Source organism: Grammomys surdaster, unplaced genomic scaffold (assembly GCF_004785775.1).
Source record: "Grammomys surdaster isolate TR1022 unplaced genomic scaffold, NIH_TR_1.0 279, whole genome shotgun sequence".
Taxonomy (NCBI): Eukaryota; Metazoa; Chordata; class Mammalia; order Rodentia; family Muridae; genus Grammomys; species Grammomys surdaster.
The window spans coordinates 10,929,751-10,945,694 of NW_021604720.1; the positions used below are offsets into that span (position 1 = coordinate 10,929,751).

The window sequence follows — 15,944 nt, forward strand, 5'->3', positions numbered from 1 at the left end:
CCTGGGGCATCCAGCCTTCATGAGGTCAAGGTTCTCTTCTTCCACCTATGCCCAGCAGGGCCCTCCACTTTTACATATTCAGCTGAAGCCCTGGATCCCCCCCTAAGTGCTCCCAGGCTGGTGGTTTAGACCCTGGGAGCTGTGGTTGGTTGGTATTGTTGCTCTCCTCATGGTGCCACAAACCCTTTCAGCTCCTTCAGTCTTCACTCTAACTCCTCTATTGAGAACCCCATGATCAGTTCAATGGCTAGTTGTGAGCATCTGCCTCTGAATATGTCTGACTCTTGAAGGCCTCTGAGGAGATATCCATATCAGGCTCTTATCAGCATGCACTTCCTGTCTTCCACATCAGCATCTACCTTTGGTGATTGCACATGGGATAGATACTCAGGTGGGGTGGTCTTGAGACGGCCCCTCCTTCAGTTTCTGTCCCTCACTTTGTCTCCATATTTGCTCCCTTGAGTATTTTGTTGCTCCTTCTAAGAAGGACCGAATCACCCTCACTTGGTCTTCCTTCTTTATGGGCTTCATGTGGCCTGTGAGTTGCATCTTGGGCATTTCAAGGTTCTAGCCTAATATCCAATAATCAGTGAGTGAATACCATGTGTCTTCTTTTGTGATTGGCTTACCTCACTCAGGATGATAATTTCTAGTTCCATCCATTTACCTAGGAACCTCTCGAATTCATTGTTTTTAATAGCTGAGTAATACTCCATTGTGTAAATATACCACATTTTTTGAATCCATTCCTCAGTTGAAGGACATCTGGGTTCTTTCCAGCTCCTGGCTATTATAAATAAGGCTGCTATGAACATAGTTGAGCATATGTCCTTGTTATATGTTCGAGCATCTTCTGGGTATATGCCTAGGAGTGGTATAGCTGGATCCTCGGGTAATGCTATGTCCAATTTTCTGAGGAACCGCCAGACTGATTTCCAAAGTGGTTGCACCATCTTGCAGTCCCACCAACAATGGAGGAGTGTTCCTCTTTCTCCACACCCTCGCCAGCATCTACTATCACCTGAGTTTTTAATCTTAGCCATTCTGACTGGTGTGAGATGGAATCTCAGGGTTGTTTTGATTTGCATTTCCCTGACGACTAAGGATGCTGAACATTTCTTTAGATGCTTCTCGGCCATTCGAGTTTCTTCCGTTGAAAATTCTTTGTTAAGCTCTATACCCCATTTTTTAATAGGGTAATTTGGTTGTCTGGAGTCTAATTTCTTGAGTTCTTTGTATATATTGGATATTAGCCCTCTATCAGATGAAGGATTGGTAAAGATCTTTTCCCAATTTGTTGGTTGTCGTTTTGTCCGATTGACAGTGTCCTTTGCCTTACAGAAACTTTGCAATTTTATGAAGTCCCATTTGTCAATTCTCGATCTTAGAGCATATGCCATTGGAGTTCTGTTCAGGAACTTTTCCCCTGTGCCCAAGTATTCGAGGCTTTTCCCCACCTTCTCTTCTATTAGTTTCAGTGTATCTGGTTTTATGTGGAGGTCCTTTATCCACATAGACTTGGCTTTGTACAAGGGGATAAGAATGGATCAATTTTCATTCTTCTACATGTTGTCTTCCAGTTGAACCAGCACCATTTGTTGAAAATGCTGTCCTTTTTCCACTGGACAGTTTTAGCTCCTTTGTCAAAGATCAAGTGACCATAGGAGTGTGGGTTCATTTCTGGGTCTTCAATTCTATTCCATTGATCTTCCTGCCTGTCTCTGTACCAATACCAGGTAGTTTTTATCACTATTGCTCTGTAGTACAGCTTGAGGTCAGGGATGGCTACAATTACACTCATACCCAAACCCCACAAGGACCCGACAAAGAAAGAGAACTTCAGACCAATCTCCCTTATGAACATCGATGCAAAAATACTCAATAAAATTCTAGCAAACCGAATCCAAGACCACATCAAAAGAATCATCCATCATGATCAAGTAGGTTTTATCCCAGGAATGCAGGGATGGTTCGATATTCGGAAATCCATCAATGTAATCCACTATATAAACAAACTTAAAGAAAAAAACCACATGATCATCTCACTAGATGCTGAGAAAGCATTTGACAAAATTCAACATCCCTTCATGATAAAAGTCTTGGAAAGATCAGGAATTCAAGGCCCCTACCTAAACATAGTAAAAGCAATTTACAGCAAACCAGTAGCCAACATCAAGCTAAATGGAGAGAAACTTGAAGCAATCCCACTAAGATCAGGGACTAGACAAGGTTGCCCACTCTCCCCCTACCTATTCAATATAGTACTGGAAGTCTTAGCCAGAGCAATTAGACAGCAAAAAGAAGTCAAAGGGATACAAATAGGAAAGGAAGAAGTCAAAATATCGCTATTTGCAGATGATATGATAGTATACTTAAGTGACCCCCAAACTTCCACCAGAGAACTCCTAAACCTGATAAACAACTTCAGCAAAGTGGCTGGTTATAAAATCAACTCAAACAAATCAGTAGCCTTCCTCTACATGAAAGATAAACAGACTGAAAAAGAAATTAGGGAAATGACACCCTTCACAATAGTTGCAAATAATATAAAATACCTTGGTGTGAATCTAACCAAGCAAGTGAAAGACCTGTATGACAAGAACTTCAAGTCTCTGAAGAAAGAAATTGAAGAAGATCTCAGAAGATGGAAAGATCTCCCATGCTCATGGATTGGCTGGATTAATATAATAAAAATGGCCATCTTGCCAAAAGCAATCTACAGATTCAATGCAATCCCCATTAAAATCCCAACTCAATTCTTCACAGAGTTAGAAAAGGAAATTCTCAAATTCATATGGAATAACAAAAAACCCAGGATAGCGAAAACTATTCTCAACAATAAAAGAACTTCTGGAATAGGCTTTTTAAAACCTCAAAGCCCCACCCCTAGTGACCACTTCCTCCAATAAGGCCACACCTCCCAATCTTTTCAAATAGTGCTGCTCCATGGTAACCAAGTATTCAAGTCTATGAGCTTTAAGGAGGCCATTCTCATTCAAACCTCCTCAAAGAGACACTGAAATTTGCAACAAAAAATTTAATCATGTCTACTATATCAAACTGAACCCTAATATTGATTTGGGAGTTAATTCTTTTTAAATATGGAAAAGTGGAAAACTTTTGAAATCCTAAAAGGGGGGGGGGATTCTAACATTCAAGTTTTACAATAATAGAACTCAGTAGCTGAGTGTGCACTGCTCTTGCAAAGGACCCAAGTTTGTTTCCCAGCATCCCTGTCCGGTGGCTCACAAGTGCCTGTAACTTCAGCTCCACGAGATCTTATCCTCTCTTCTGGCTTTCACAGGCACTGCCCTCACATGTACAAACCCTCACACAGACACATAACTAAAAACAAAAAGTAATTAGTACAAAATACAATAAATGCAATAAAAGATTATATAGCAATAGAAAGTACCAATGTTTGCTACCCCAGCAACAGATCATGAGCATATTATGCTAAGTCAAAGACGCCAGTCATCACGGATCATGTACTATATGACTTTATATGAAATTGTGTGACTTTCTATGAAACATGCACATTTACAGAGGCAAAAAGGTTAGCTCAGTGCTGTGAGGAGGGATGGGATGGAGACGGACTGAAGGCGGGTACAAGGCTTCCTTCTAGATGTATATTTAAACAAAATATCCTGAGATTAAACACTGGAGATGTTCACACTGCTCTGAATGTACGCATAGGGCAGATGGTTACCCACACTGAGGTGTGTCTGTGGTCCCAGTGACTTCAGGAGCTGAGGAAGCAGGATGGCCTGAGCTCAGGTGATACCCTATCTCATCTACATAAATTAAAAGATAAATACAAAAGCTACACAGAACTGTACAACTTAAATGGATGAATGACACAATGTGTAGATCATACCTCAGCAACACTACCCTCTAGAATTATTAAATTCATTCCCCTATTGTGTGTAGGGGTATCGCATACACTGCAGAGTGAGTGTGTAAATTAGAGGACAGTTTGTAGGAGCTGATTCTCCCCTAGCATGTAAGTCCTGATAATTGAACTCAGGTCTTCTGGCTTGGCAACAAACACGTTTTCCCACTGAGCTATATATCACTGATACTATTCTTTACTATAATAATAATTATTATTTTTACTAAGAAAATATGGGGGAAATGTCAATCCCATTAATAATTGAAAACATAAACTAAGCACGCAACACACTATGTTCACCTAGAAAATAATTTTGTAACAATTTGCCAAAAAGCAAAGTAATGCCTAGTCTCCTGAACTGCCAAAGTAATGGCTACAGTACATGGTAACAAGAGTAGTAAAAATGTCCCCACTTCTGGAAGTTTGCCCCTAGGAAATAATGTACATAAAGCAATGGAAAAGCTGCCTGAAGAAAGATGCCAAGTTAGACCGGATAATAAGGTATCACTTGAAGTAATATATAACCATGAAAGTAATGTAAAATTTAATATAAACTGAGAACAAGGCATACAGAAAGTGTGTTACTGTTTTGAGGGATGATTTGATTACAACAATGCACAAACATGAGCGTAAGTGACCGTTCCTCTCTGGTTACTAGACTTTTCTGGAATGTTGTAGGAGGCAGCCAGATGTCAGGCTCAAAATCAGTGGTGCTAGAGCAGAGGCTAGGTGTCCATCTGGACATTTCCATTAGGAAGTGTTCACGGGCTGGCCTGTGCCCCGAATGGGCTGACGTAACGGGAACTGAGAGCAAGGAGGACGTGGTCTCTCGACTGTCTCACCTTTGAACGCCATGAGCACAGTGGCCTGTGTCCGCAGCTCAGCTCTGCCTCTCTCAGCAGAGCACCTAGCTTGATTCAAGACACAGGCTGACCTCACTCTAATCCACTCTGGATCCACCACTCAGCTGTGCCACTCAAGTTCCCTTGCATGGCAGACATCATAAAGTCAAGTCGCGACCTGTGCTCTCTGAGCTGCTCATTCAGGAGAAGGAATCTAGGGTGTGCTCTGTAATACCTGGGGACCTGGTATTTCTTCTTGGAACTTTAGCACTAAATTGGCCCATAAACAGTTACGAATGCCTGGCACTTTAGCTTAGCTTCTTTTTCAAAATTGGGTGTGAAGAAATAAACTGTCAGCAGAGGGTAGAGTTGCACCCTGGCCCGGCTCCTGCTCTAGAATGCCACCACCAGCTGGCCAGGCAGTATATGCAAAACCCAAAGATAGGATGACTTCATGTGCCAAAAGCAGGGCTCAGGTTATGACAGCAAGGATGAGGTCATCTCTGTCCGTATCACTGCCCTGCCAGCAGTACCACAGGGCAGAACACTTCATTTGCTGTTGGCATACTGCCTCTACCTGAATAGAAACTAAAAAAGCCACCCTGCGCCACTGTTAATGCTATCTGATTTGATTTGTCTGATCAAATTATTTTATACATATAATGTTGGTTATATTTTATTCTCTTTCAGAAAACAAACTATCAGAGAAGATCATCAGCCCGTGTCTCTATGACCCTAACTTAACAAGGACAACTCTAAATAAACATTTAACACACAGCTCGCGTGGACTCATCTCCCTTGGCCCTACCTCCATATTTGGAACAAGGAGGAAGAATGAGCCAGGGCTAGCACCCTGCATGCTACCTGGTATACAGATCTGTCTCTGTAAAGGACAGATCTCTAGGCTTTTGAAATCAAACCACTCAACTCCTGCTAGTTCTGCTATGGAAAGAGAGAGATGAAGCACAAGAAATAAATGAACAAGCCAAAGTCCATCTGGGTGTGAAGAACACTCCAGAACCGAGACACAGGAAAAGCAGGTCTCAGTACAGACAGGGCAACTACATGACCCTGAAAGGACACTTCATAAACTTGTCTCTACATCCCTAATAAGACAATGAACTTGTAATAGTCCAGATGTTCATCTAACCATCTGGAACTTTAAAGGCTGTAATGAACACTAAGCTAATATTTGATGTGTGCTAACAACATACTAAGAAGTTCATGAACTGGCCGCTCGTCATGGTAACAACATGCCAGTAATTTTGGTTATTTATAGCGGAGGCTCCTGAACACAGAGAGGTTAAGTGACATGCCTTCAAGTCTCACAGCTAAGCAGCATCTGCAACAGGATTCCAGCACCCACACACATCACTGTCCTGCTCTGCCACCTCTCCCAGCTGAAGCTGCAGACCCAAGGGAAGGGTGAGATCAGCCCCTTTTTGAAGGGTCAGTCACTGCCCTTCTGCTCAGCAACTGCACGTGTGACTTTCTCCTAAAACTTTATTTTCATTAATGAACAAACTTTTCAGTCAATAGTCAAGAATAAAATGCCAGTAAATCCTGGCAGACAGCAGCCTCCTCACCTCAGCATGGCAGAAGGGCAGGGGAAAGTACACTCTTCTGCCTCTGCCCGTGACCAGCAAGGCAAAAGCATATCAGATTGTCTTCCCAGGATGGTGCAGGCCAGGTTCTGTCTGCCTCAGACTTGCCAGGGCTTTCACTCCTCTCAGAGTCTGTTTTTGTTTTCACTCCAGCATAATTCTTTAAAAGTTCAAAATCAAGTCGGCTGAGATCGAAGACTTAAAAACAAATAAGGTCTGTGAATCCCTGAACTTCCACTAAGCACAACTTTCTCAGTTTCTAGACTGACCGACATACAATGTTTTGAGTTCCTATTGTAGCAGAAACAGACGTTTGGCTCATTCAACCTCTCTCTTGCTGAAGTCTGGGCAGGTCCATGAAGGAAACACATGTGGAAAAGTCAGAGCCAGAAAGAGTCATGTGGAAAGGCTGAGATTTCAATGTAGGCTGCAGAAGGAGCTTGTCTGGGGCACTGAAGCCGAGGCTCTCACAGTCCAGTCCCTGTGGGCTGCATTCCACAGGGAGGGTGTGTGGATGGTAAGACGGTGAGCATGCAGTGGCCTAGAGACCGAACGAGGTGTCAGCAAAGAGTTGATTTCTATTGTAGCTTTGACCAAACTTGCTCGGTATCCTGGGGCCTTAATTTTCTTTTCAAAATATATCTTTGATGATCACTACAAGCCTCCTATGATCACAGGGAAAGAAGGCATCTTTTGAATTCCATGATTATATGAATTTCCTTGCTGTTCGGCTGAAGAACTCAACAGTAACTGGGGAGTTAGGAATGAATACAACAGGCAGCAGCTCCTGTCTGCCACTTCCTGTATCCCTGCAGACAAATGCAACAGATGAACCCTTTGTCCCTCTCAGGGAAGGGCAGCTCCAAAGTGGACAACTAAATGGTAAGCTGAGAAATAAAGGTCTCTGAGCGAGCTGAGATGTGGCCAGCAGCAAAGCTCAGCCAGGATGAACTGAGTATCCACAGCCATGTGCTGGCCATGGCAGGCAGGCAGGGGGAGGGACAGGTTCTCCACCCACTCTTCAGTTCCTGCAATCCTATCCTGCTTTCCCTGTCAAAGACAATTCTGACTCTCCTTCTACCCACCAACACACTCTAAAATGATTTACATAAGAATTACTTCCCTTCTATACATGTAAAAACAAAACAAAGCAAACGATGACAACAAAACTACAAGAGCTAGACAGGCACAGGTAGTCCCTCTCCGTCCAGAGCCAGCCAGGCGTAGGTAGTCCCTCTCCGTCCTCTAATCATTATGGAAACCAAGGTCTAGAAAACTCAGGGAAAGCAAGCCTTCTGATTGTGCTCAAGTCTTCCAAAACTGGTTATCATTTCAAACAAGCCCACAGGTGGTGTCTGGATCTGAGAACGTTAAGATCACAGCCTAGTTTTGGCTAGTGCCTAAGAAACTACTACAGAAGAAACTTTGGAGTTATTGTCATTACAAACCACTGACATCAAGAATCTAGTGTGCTCCTAGACCTAGACTAAGTGTCTTTATACACACGATCTTACAGATGTCTCACGTGAGCTTCATGAGAGAGACTATTTTTATGAGCTTTTTACAGAAGGGAAAAACTAAGGCTGAGCTAAGAAGGACCTCTGTAAAGAGCAGGCTGGAAAGACAGAAAGCCTTCTGTACAGGTAAGATGCCCATTCATCCCTGGCCCCATCCCTAGTCCATCCCTCACCCCATTCCTGGCCCCATCCCTCACCCCATTCCTGGCCCCATCCCTCACCCCATCCCTGGCCCTATCCCTCACCCCATCCCTGGCCCCACCTCTGACCCCATCCCTGGCTCCATCCCTGACTCTATCCTTGACCCCAGCCCTGGCCCCATTCCTGACTTCATCCTTGACCCCATACCTGGTCTCAATCCTGACCCCATCCAGCCTCAAGCCTACTCTGCTTACTCAGTCTCTGCTTCCATGACATTCTTATCAGTTGTCACTTTTCCTTACCCTGACACAGATCAAACACTTGACTGCAAGGTCCTCTGCAGACAGTCTCAGGAGACACACAACCTGCTCCAAACAGACTAGTTAAAAAGCCCCAGCAGACCTCTGTCATACTATCAAGGTAAAGCTACCTAAACCCTGGGTAAATAAATACCTGCTGGTGTGAAGATCACACAACGATGCATGAATCCTAACCCAGGAGAACACGAGTGGTAAAGGTATGGCCAGCCCATACCTGCAGATACACACTGACCCAGATCTTTTCATAGGTACCACACCTATGACTACTTTCTCCACAACACTCAGGAATGCAAGCAATGCTTATGCCCAGAGGCAGACAAGTAAGCCAAAGGCTTTCTTTACAGTGGTAGGCTAAAATTCCCACAAACAGATGTGGGCACATGGAACGGGGTGCTATCAGTCGGAATGAACGTATGGTTCTTACTTACCCTTTCTATCTCCTGGAGGTACAAGAGTGCAATGTCCCCAGCTTTCTCATAGCAGGTGATGACATCCTGCTCCCGGTCCACATGGAGATTACTGGTAGAGGATGAAACAGGCAGTTTCTCTAAACAAAGTCCTAAGAGCAAAGCAAACACATAGAAATTAGACAAGTTGGTTTTCATGGGACTTCACTCTAAGTCTGGATCTACAGGGCCACAAAAAGGTCTGCTCTGTAAAAGGCTATCATAGAAGTGACCCTCAACTCTGTCCTTCTTTTATTGAGACAGGGTCTCACTCTGTAATACCAGCTGGTCTGGAACTCCCTAAGTAGACAGAGGATCCACTTGCCTCTCCCTGCTTCTCAGTTAAAGGCATGGGACACTGCACACCCTGACTGTCCTCAGTTAAAGGCATGGGACACTGCACACCCTGACTGTCCTCAGTTAAAGGCATGGGACACTGCACACCCTGACTGTCCTCTTTTAAAGGCATGGGACACTGCACACCCTGACTGTCCTCAGTTAAAGACAAAATGGAACATTAAAATGAGCACCAGAAGGAACATCTAAAGTCATAGAAGAACGGGGCCACTCACAACACATGCAGTCTGTTTTACCTTGATATTCAGCTTGAATTTGAGAGGGCCCTTCACCAGGAGCTCTCTCAGTCCTGAAGAGTATGGTGGTCATTTTTATATATCAGCATGACCAGGCAACAGAGTGCTAGGACATTTGGACAAACATTCTGGGTGTGTCTGTAGGGTTTTTCTGGATGTGACTTACACTTGGGCTGGTAAACTGAGTATGCAGGTTGCCTTTCCTAAGTGGGCAGGCCTCATCCAATCAGCTGGGAGAGAGAAAAGCATGGTCTTTCCCTGCCTGAACTGAAGCACTGGCTTCTCTTGTTTGGGGCCTGCCAGCTGTCTGACTGAAACCTATGCCATGGACCTTCAGGTTCCTGGGACTCCAGACTCGACGGAAGGTATGCCAGCAGCTCCCTTGGGGGTTCTAGCAGTCAACTAAAGGTCCCATCTCCTACTGACCCTGTCCCAGGATGGTCCTGATTAATACAAAGACCCTCATTCAACTATGGCCAAAGCTTTTCAACAATTTTTAAGAATATAAGCAAGTCTGTCAACTCTAGTTTAGATCTTACATGTCCCCAAATGCCTTTAGTTAAAAGTTTGCCCCCCAGAGTGGTGCTATGGGAAAAAATGTGGAATCTTTTAAGAGGTGGCAGCTAGTGAGAAGTCTTTAGGTCACTGGGGCACGCCTTGAAATAAGTTTTTAATGCTCTGAGGGAGCATTACTTAGAAACTAGGGAAATCTTATTACGTTAGGACCAACACTTGGGCCTACGAGCTTAGGAGTAATTAGAACATATGGCTCATTTCTCAGTTCTGGATCAAGAGAAAACCCAGAACACTGAAGGCATTTTTCTCATAGATGGGGCAAACTCTTTGCTAAGGCAGAGTTTAGGGCTAAGATGTACAAAAGCATGAAAGGCTGAAAAAATAACAACGTGAGGATGAACAGACACTTCTTGACCCTCGTGCCAACTGACCTTCAACCCCCAGGGAAATCAGACTCAGTTTCTATCCACCAAAGGCAGAGAGACAGACACAGTGGAGGACAGAGGAGATGTTCACAACAGGATTTCTGCTGTTGCACATGTCCTATGACATGATATGCATCCCAGCTCATTTAGAAGGCTGAGTCTGGAATTGGAAGGGACCAGAAAGATCAATTCTCTTTTACGGCTAAGAAATGGAGACCTGTCATGATAAAGAAAGTGCTATGCCCCAAATCAGACAGTTAATAGGTCTTTAGCCTCCTGGCTGGCATATATCACTATACATGCATACATACATATATACACACATACATATATACATACATGTTAGGTACTAATATTCAAAGTGAACTCTACTCCATAGAAGGAAGTATATACACTAGGCATCAGAAAAAAAATCTAAAACCTCATCTGCACCGTCTTGAAAAAGGGCATCACCCAAGTTGCTCTCAGCACAGTGTAAACGCCCCTAGGCCGTAAACAGCCACAGGAGAGCACCAGGCTGTGTAAGGAGAAGAGCCACCTTTATTCACAGGGAGCCAGCAATCAGCATAGTGCCCTAGGAGTCAGTAGTCACTGTTTTGTGACCACAGTAGCTCAGCCAGAGCCTCTGTTGGTTTTGAGAAGTCTTATTGAAGGGCTGGAAGGATGGCTCAGTAATTAAGAGCACTGGCTCCTCTTCCAGAGGACCCATCACCCACATGACAGCTCATAACTGTCTGTAACCCCAGTCTTGGGTTATATGATACTGCCTGTGGGCATTGCACACACATGGTGCATAGATATACATGCCAACAAAATACCATACACATAAAATAAATCTAAAACAAAGCCTTACTGAGGTAAAGTTGGACTATGATAAACTATACTTCCTCATATCTACCACTGTTGCATAACACAATGTAGCACCTTAAAAATGTTCAGTGCTCACCTATTCATCGCAATCCTCCTGGAAACCACTAAGCTTCCAGTCTCTAAGGCTTGCTTTATCCAGAACATTATACACAGTGGGAATCAGGAAGCCCACAGACTTTATAGCCTGGCTTCTCTCCAGAAGCAATACACACTGACGGTCCCTCCATGTCTTTTCATTGTTTGCTAGCTCACTTCTTTCTCTTGCTAACCAACAGTGCACTTACCTACCTGTCTACTGAACAGCTGGCTTGATTGCTTAGTTTGGGCTACTGGAGTAGTTATAAACATGCTTGTTAGGATTTTGTTTGGAGACATAAGTTTTAATTTAATTTAGTAACTACCAAGATGTGCAACTTCTAGATCACATACAAGACTATGCTGAAGTTACAACCTTGGAAGAAATGGCCCCACATTGCTTCTCCGCCTTTGACTAAGATCAAGAGGCTGTGCACCCGCAGGGCTGAGCGAGTTTCTGCTGCTCTTCTCATGCCCAGCACTTAGTGATGGCTGGAGTTAGCCAGACAGGTAGGTGTGCAGGGATATCTCACTCTGTATTAATCTGCACTTCCCTGATGACTTGTGTCAAGGACTTTCTCACACTTATTTGCCACCTGCATGTCTTATTTAAAGTGGTGCCTGGATCAATTTTGTGCTCTGTTTCAATTGGGGTATTTAGAAGATATTTGGAGTATTTCAGTGTTGAGTTTTAAGTATTTCCCATATGTTTCAAATGGAAGCCCTTTATAATCAATATTTATATTGTACATATTTTTCCAAAATCTATGACGTCTGTAGAATGTATTCGCAGATCTGTGCATCTGTGTGTAGACGAGTCTTCACATGTCAGGGCAGGTGGAGCTGAAATCAGGTGTCTTTTTCTATCTCTCACGTCACTTTTTGAGACAGCGCTTCTCAGTGAACCTGGAGCTTGCCAATTAGGCTAGACTGGCAGGCCAGCAGGCCCCAAGGGCCCTCCTATCTCAAGCTCCTTAGTGCCGACCGACATTGTAAGCATTTGCCAGGCTTTTATGTGTGGGTCAGGGCTCTGGATTTGGATTTGAATGCTTGCAGGTCTCTAGACTTGGATCTGAATGCTTGCACGGCCAGTGCTTTACCAGTTAAGCCACTCCCAGCCCTCCAAGCGATCACTTCTCTTTTCATTTCTTTACTGGCATCTTCCTTGGAACATTTTAACTTGAATAAATTCGAATTTTGTCAACTTTCTCTTTCATAGATTGGACTTTAGATGTTGTAACTCCTTGGTAAACACAAAATCACCTAGTTTTCTCCTTTGTTGTCTTCTAAGTTCCGTAGTTTTGCATTTTACCGTAACGCTTGTGATCTATTTGACATAATACTTGCAAGATCTATAACTAGGTTTTATCCCTGATTTTTCCGACCATAGCTATTCAGCAGTCCTAGCACTGCTAAAGCCTGTTCTTTCTCTACTGAGCTGCCCTTGCTCCTTTGTCAAATCTTAGCTGACTCGGTTAACAGATCTTTTCGTCCTGCTCTGTTCTATTACTGTACCCCTCTCAGCATCTTCAAATGCTGCTTTCTGCTCAGATGAAGTCACTCCCATCCCGCCCGCCGTCAGCTTTAGACCATCAATCTGCCATCAGAGCTTGCTCCTCCTGGACGCTTTCCGTAAACAAGGTGCCACATGTGCCGATGGGAGTTGACTTCTTCGAGTGCATGCTTCCAGCTTATCCAGGTTATAGCAAGCACTGCTTCTCTTCTCATAGCTTTCTTTCCATTGCACAGATAGGCTGCATTTTCTATCCAATTGCCAATTATAGACATGTGGGTTGTTTTCACCCTGGCTATTATGAACAATGGAGCTATAAATATTCATGGACAGTTTTCATGTGAAGAAATATATTTAATATTCTCTAACAGATACCTAGGGTGGAATTGTTAGATCACACAACAAGTTTCTTTTTAACTTTCAAATTGCCAATCTATTTTTCTAAGCTAGCTTCACCTTCTTACATCTGTCCAGCAATGTGTGCGGGTGCTATCTCCATAGAGCTGCCGTTGTTACTGTCTGACTTTTAAGCAGCACTCCCAAAGAGGACAAGTAAGAGCATCTCATAGTGTTTAGAAATACTTCCATCACTACTGACTCCAACCATCCATCTGTTCGTGTGAGTATTTATTATCTGCACATCTTCTCTAGTCAAGCGTCTGCTAAAGTCTTACACACGTACAGGGTGGCCAGCTTTCTTACTGATTTGAGATATTTTGTATATTCTGATATAAGTGTTTAGATTTGTGCAGTCTATGATGACTCCTTTCTTCCTCTTTCTCCTCCCTGTTTCTTTTTGTTTGCTTGGTTTGGGTTTTTTTTTTTTTTTTTTTTTTTTTTTGGTTTTACATGTAAATAGTGGTAACAAACTTTTGATGAAATCCAATGTTTCTTTAAACAGGCTGAGCTGGATTTACAAAGCTTTACCACACATGTTCCTCTAGACTTGGGAAGCGAGACTGTGACTCACACTGCCATCATTCTTAAATATGCTGGAAAGTGCAAACAGACCTCCAGCTTCCTAATTCCATACAGCTGAAGCTGTTCCTTCCCAGATGAAATGTACCTTCCTAGAGAATTGATGGGCACCAGTGGTGCGTCTCTGGACTGTCTTCTGTTACCGACAGCTGTGTATGCTCACGCCGATGCCTTGTGAGCACATCACACTCATGGCTGCCTGCAGGACCCTGCCGGGAGAGGACAAATCCACGTTCCAGCCTGCTCGTTCCTAAGCACTTCCTTCCATGCCTTTCACCTTTACCGATTTTAGGCTGTGTCTGTTTCGGTAGTAACCAGTGTCTGTTTCGGTAGTAACCAGTAAGCACGAATAGCTTTTCTGAGGCGTGGGCATTTCTTTTCCTGCTGATGTCCTGAAGACAGTCCTGGGGAGCACTGACATGCAGTGCAGAACATAGTTGAGTTCTAACTTTGTCACAACTTGTTTCTGACCTAGAATACAGTTGCTCTCGGTCAGTCTTGTGCTAGAAGAGAGTGTGTTCTGCTGTTAGGAAGGATGCCATCCGAGTCAGCACACTGTCTCCTGGCTTCTCTCTATAACTTACACATCTGTCTTCCTGCTGTAGCCATGATTGAGACAGGGTTACTGAGTCACAACACAACACAAACTATGTCTGCTTCTCTGCGAAGTTTTATCAACTTTCACTTCATGTATTTCAAAGCTCTGCAACTGGGTGTATAAACTTCAGAGTTGTTATTATGCTTAATGGATTGACTTCCTGGTTCAACACCACCTATGCAGATTTTAATCCAGCTCCTCCAGGTCTCCCATGGTTAGTGTGACCACAGCAGGTTTCTTATCCTTTTCCCTCTCAGTCTACTCTGTCAGTATATTTTAAATACTTCCTACAGTCAACATTCAAACTTCCCTTATTTTCCATTCTGATGATCTTTTGGTTTGAGTATTTGGAACATTTACATTTAGTCAAACACAGTAATCTTTAGTACTCTGTGTAGGCCTGGGCTACACAGTGAAATTCTATCTTAAAACAACAACAACAACTAACAAACAAATCCCCACAATGACATTCACTGAAACTGTGTTTGTCACACATGCCTCTGTGTTGTGTTTTCTTCCTCTTTTCTGCCTTCGGTTTGGCTAGTGTTTATTTCTCTTACTTGCTAACATACTATCAAAATGTGTTGGTTGTTTTTGGTCTTAACCTGTTATGATCTGCTTCAAATAACTTCACATTCTGTAAACAACCGTTACAACTGCACGCTTTCACCTGCCCCTTTATAGCTAGTATCTGTTTACTGTATGCATGTTACTTTTATGCAGGGTGTAAACCCTATCTTGAGTAGCTATTATTTTTATTAAGTAGTCAGTTATATCTTAAAGAAATGTGCTTCTCTATTTTCAGTGAAACAGCTGTGCTCTCCGTGCTAAGCATTCATCTGTGTTGATTCATACTTCCTTTAAGGGCCTTTTTCTTCTGCCCACAGCAATCCCTTTAATATACTTGGTCGTATGGTCCTACGATTACTGGTCTCTTAGCTGCATTATGCCCAGGACATGTTGTATCTGATCTCCACTGTTGAAGATTTCACTAAAGGGGAACTAAAGGTAGGTGGTTTGCTTTTTCCTCCTAGTCTTCCTCTAAAGATATTGCTCTACTAAAATCTCATTTGGGTGTTTCCTGACAAGAACCCTGTTTACCACTCTTCTGTTTGTTCACCTAGGTGGGTTTCTTTTTCTAGTTATCTTACAACTTTATCTGCTATGAGCAGTTTGTATTACAAAGTACTTGACCTTCACCAAGAATCCTAGAAACCAGTGTTTATAGTCTTGTAAAAACTAAAAAGTGTTTAGCCATTATTTCTTTTACAAATGTTTATGTTGGCCGCAGAGATGGTTTAGTGGGTAAAGTACTTGCCATGATCCTGAGTTCAGATGCCCAGAACACAAACAAAGACAAGTGTGACAGCATTTGCCTGTAATCCCAGCACTCCTATGGAGCTGAGGAAAGCAGAGGCAGGAAAATCCCCAAAGGCTTACCGGCCAGCTCCCTGGTATATGCAGTGGAAAAATGAGAGACCTAGCCTCAAACAAGGTAGGAGACAAGAACCAACATCCAAGGTTGTTCTCAAACTTCTACATGTGCCCTGTAGTAAGCACATGCCTGCACACACACACACACACACACACACACACACACACACACACACACAC

General features: G+C 43.3%; 1 protein-coding gene across 3 annotated transcripts in view; it reads right to left on the minus strand.

Moving 5' to 3' along the window:
* The window catches only part of Ttc7b (tetratricopeptide repeat domain 7B), a 209,923-nt gene that overhangs the window by 165,329 nt on the left and 28,650 nt on the right, over positions 1-15,944 (minus strand). For all 3 annotated transcript variants that reach the window (XM_028777279.1, XM_028777276.1, XM_028777277.1), the window contains one exon: positions 8,745-8,875. In XM_028777279.1, coding sequence (XP_028633112.1) covers positions 8,745-8,875 — 131 coding nt within the window. The remainder of the gene's footprint in view (positions 1-8,744; positions 8,876-15,944) is intronic.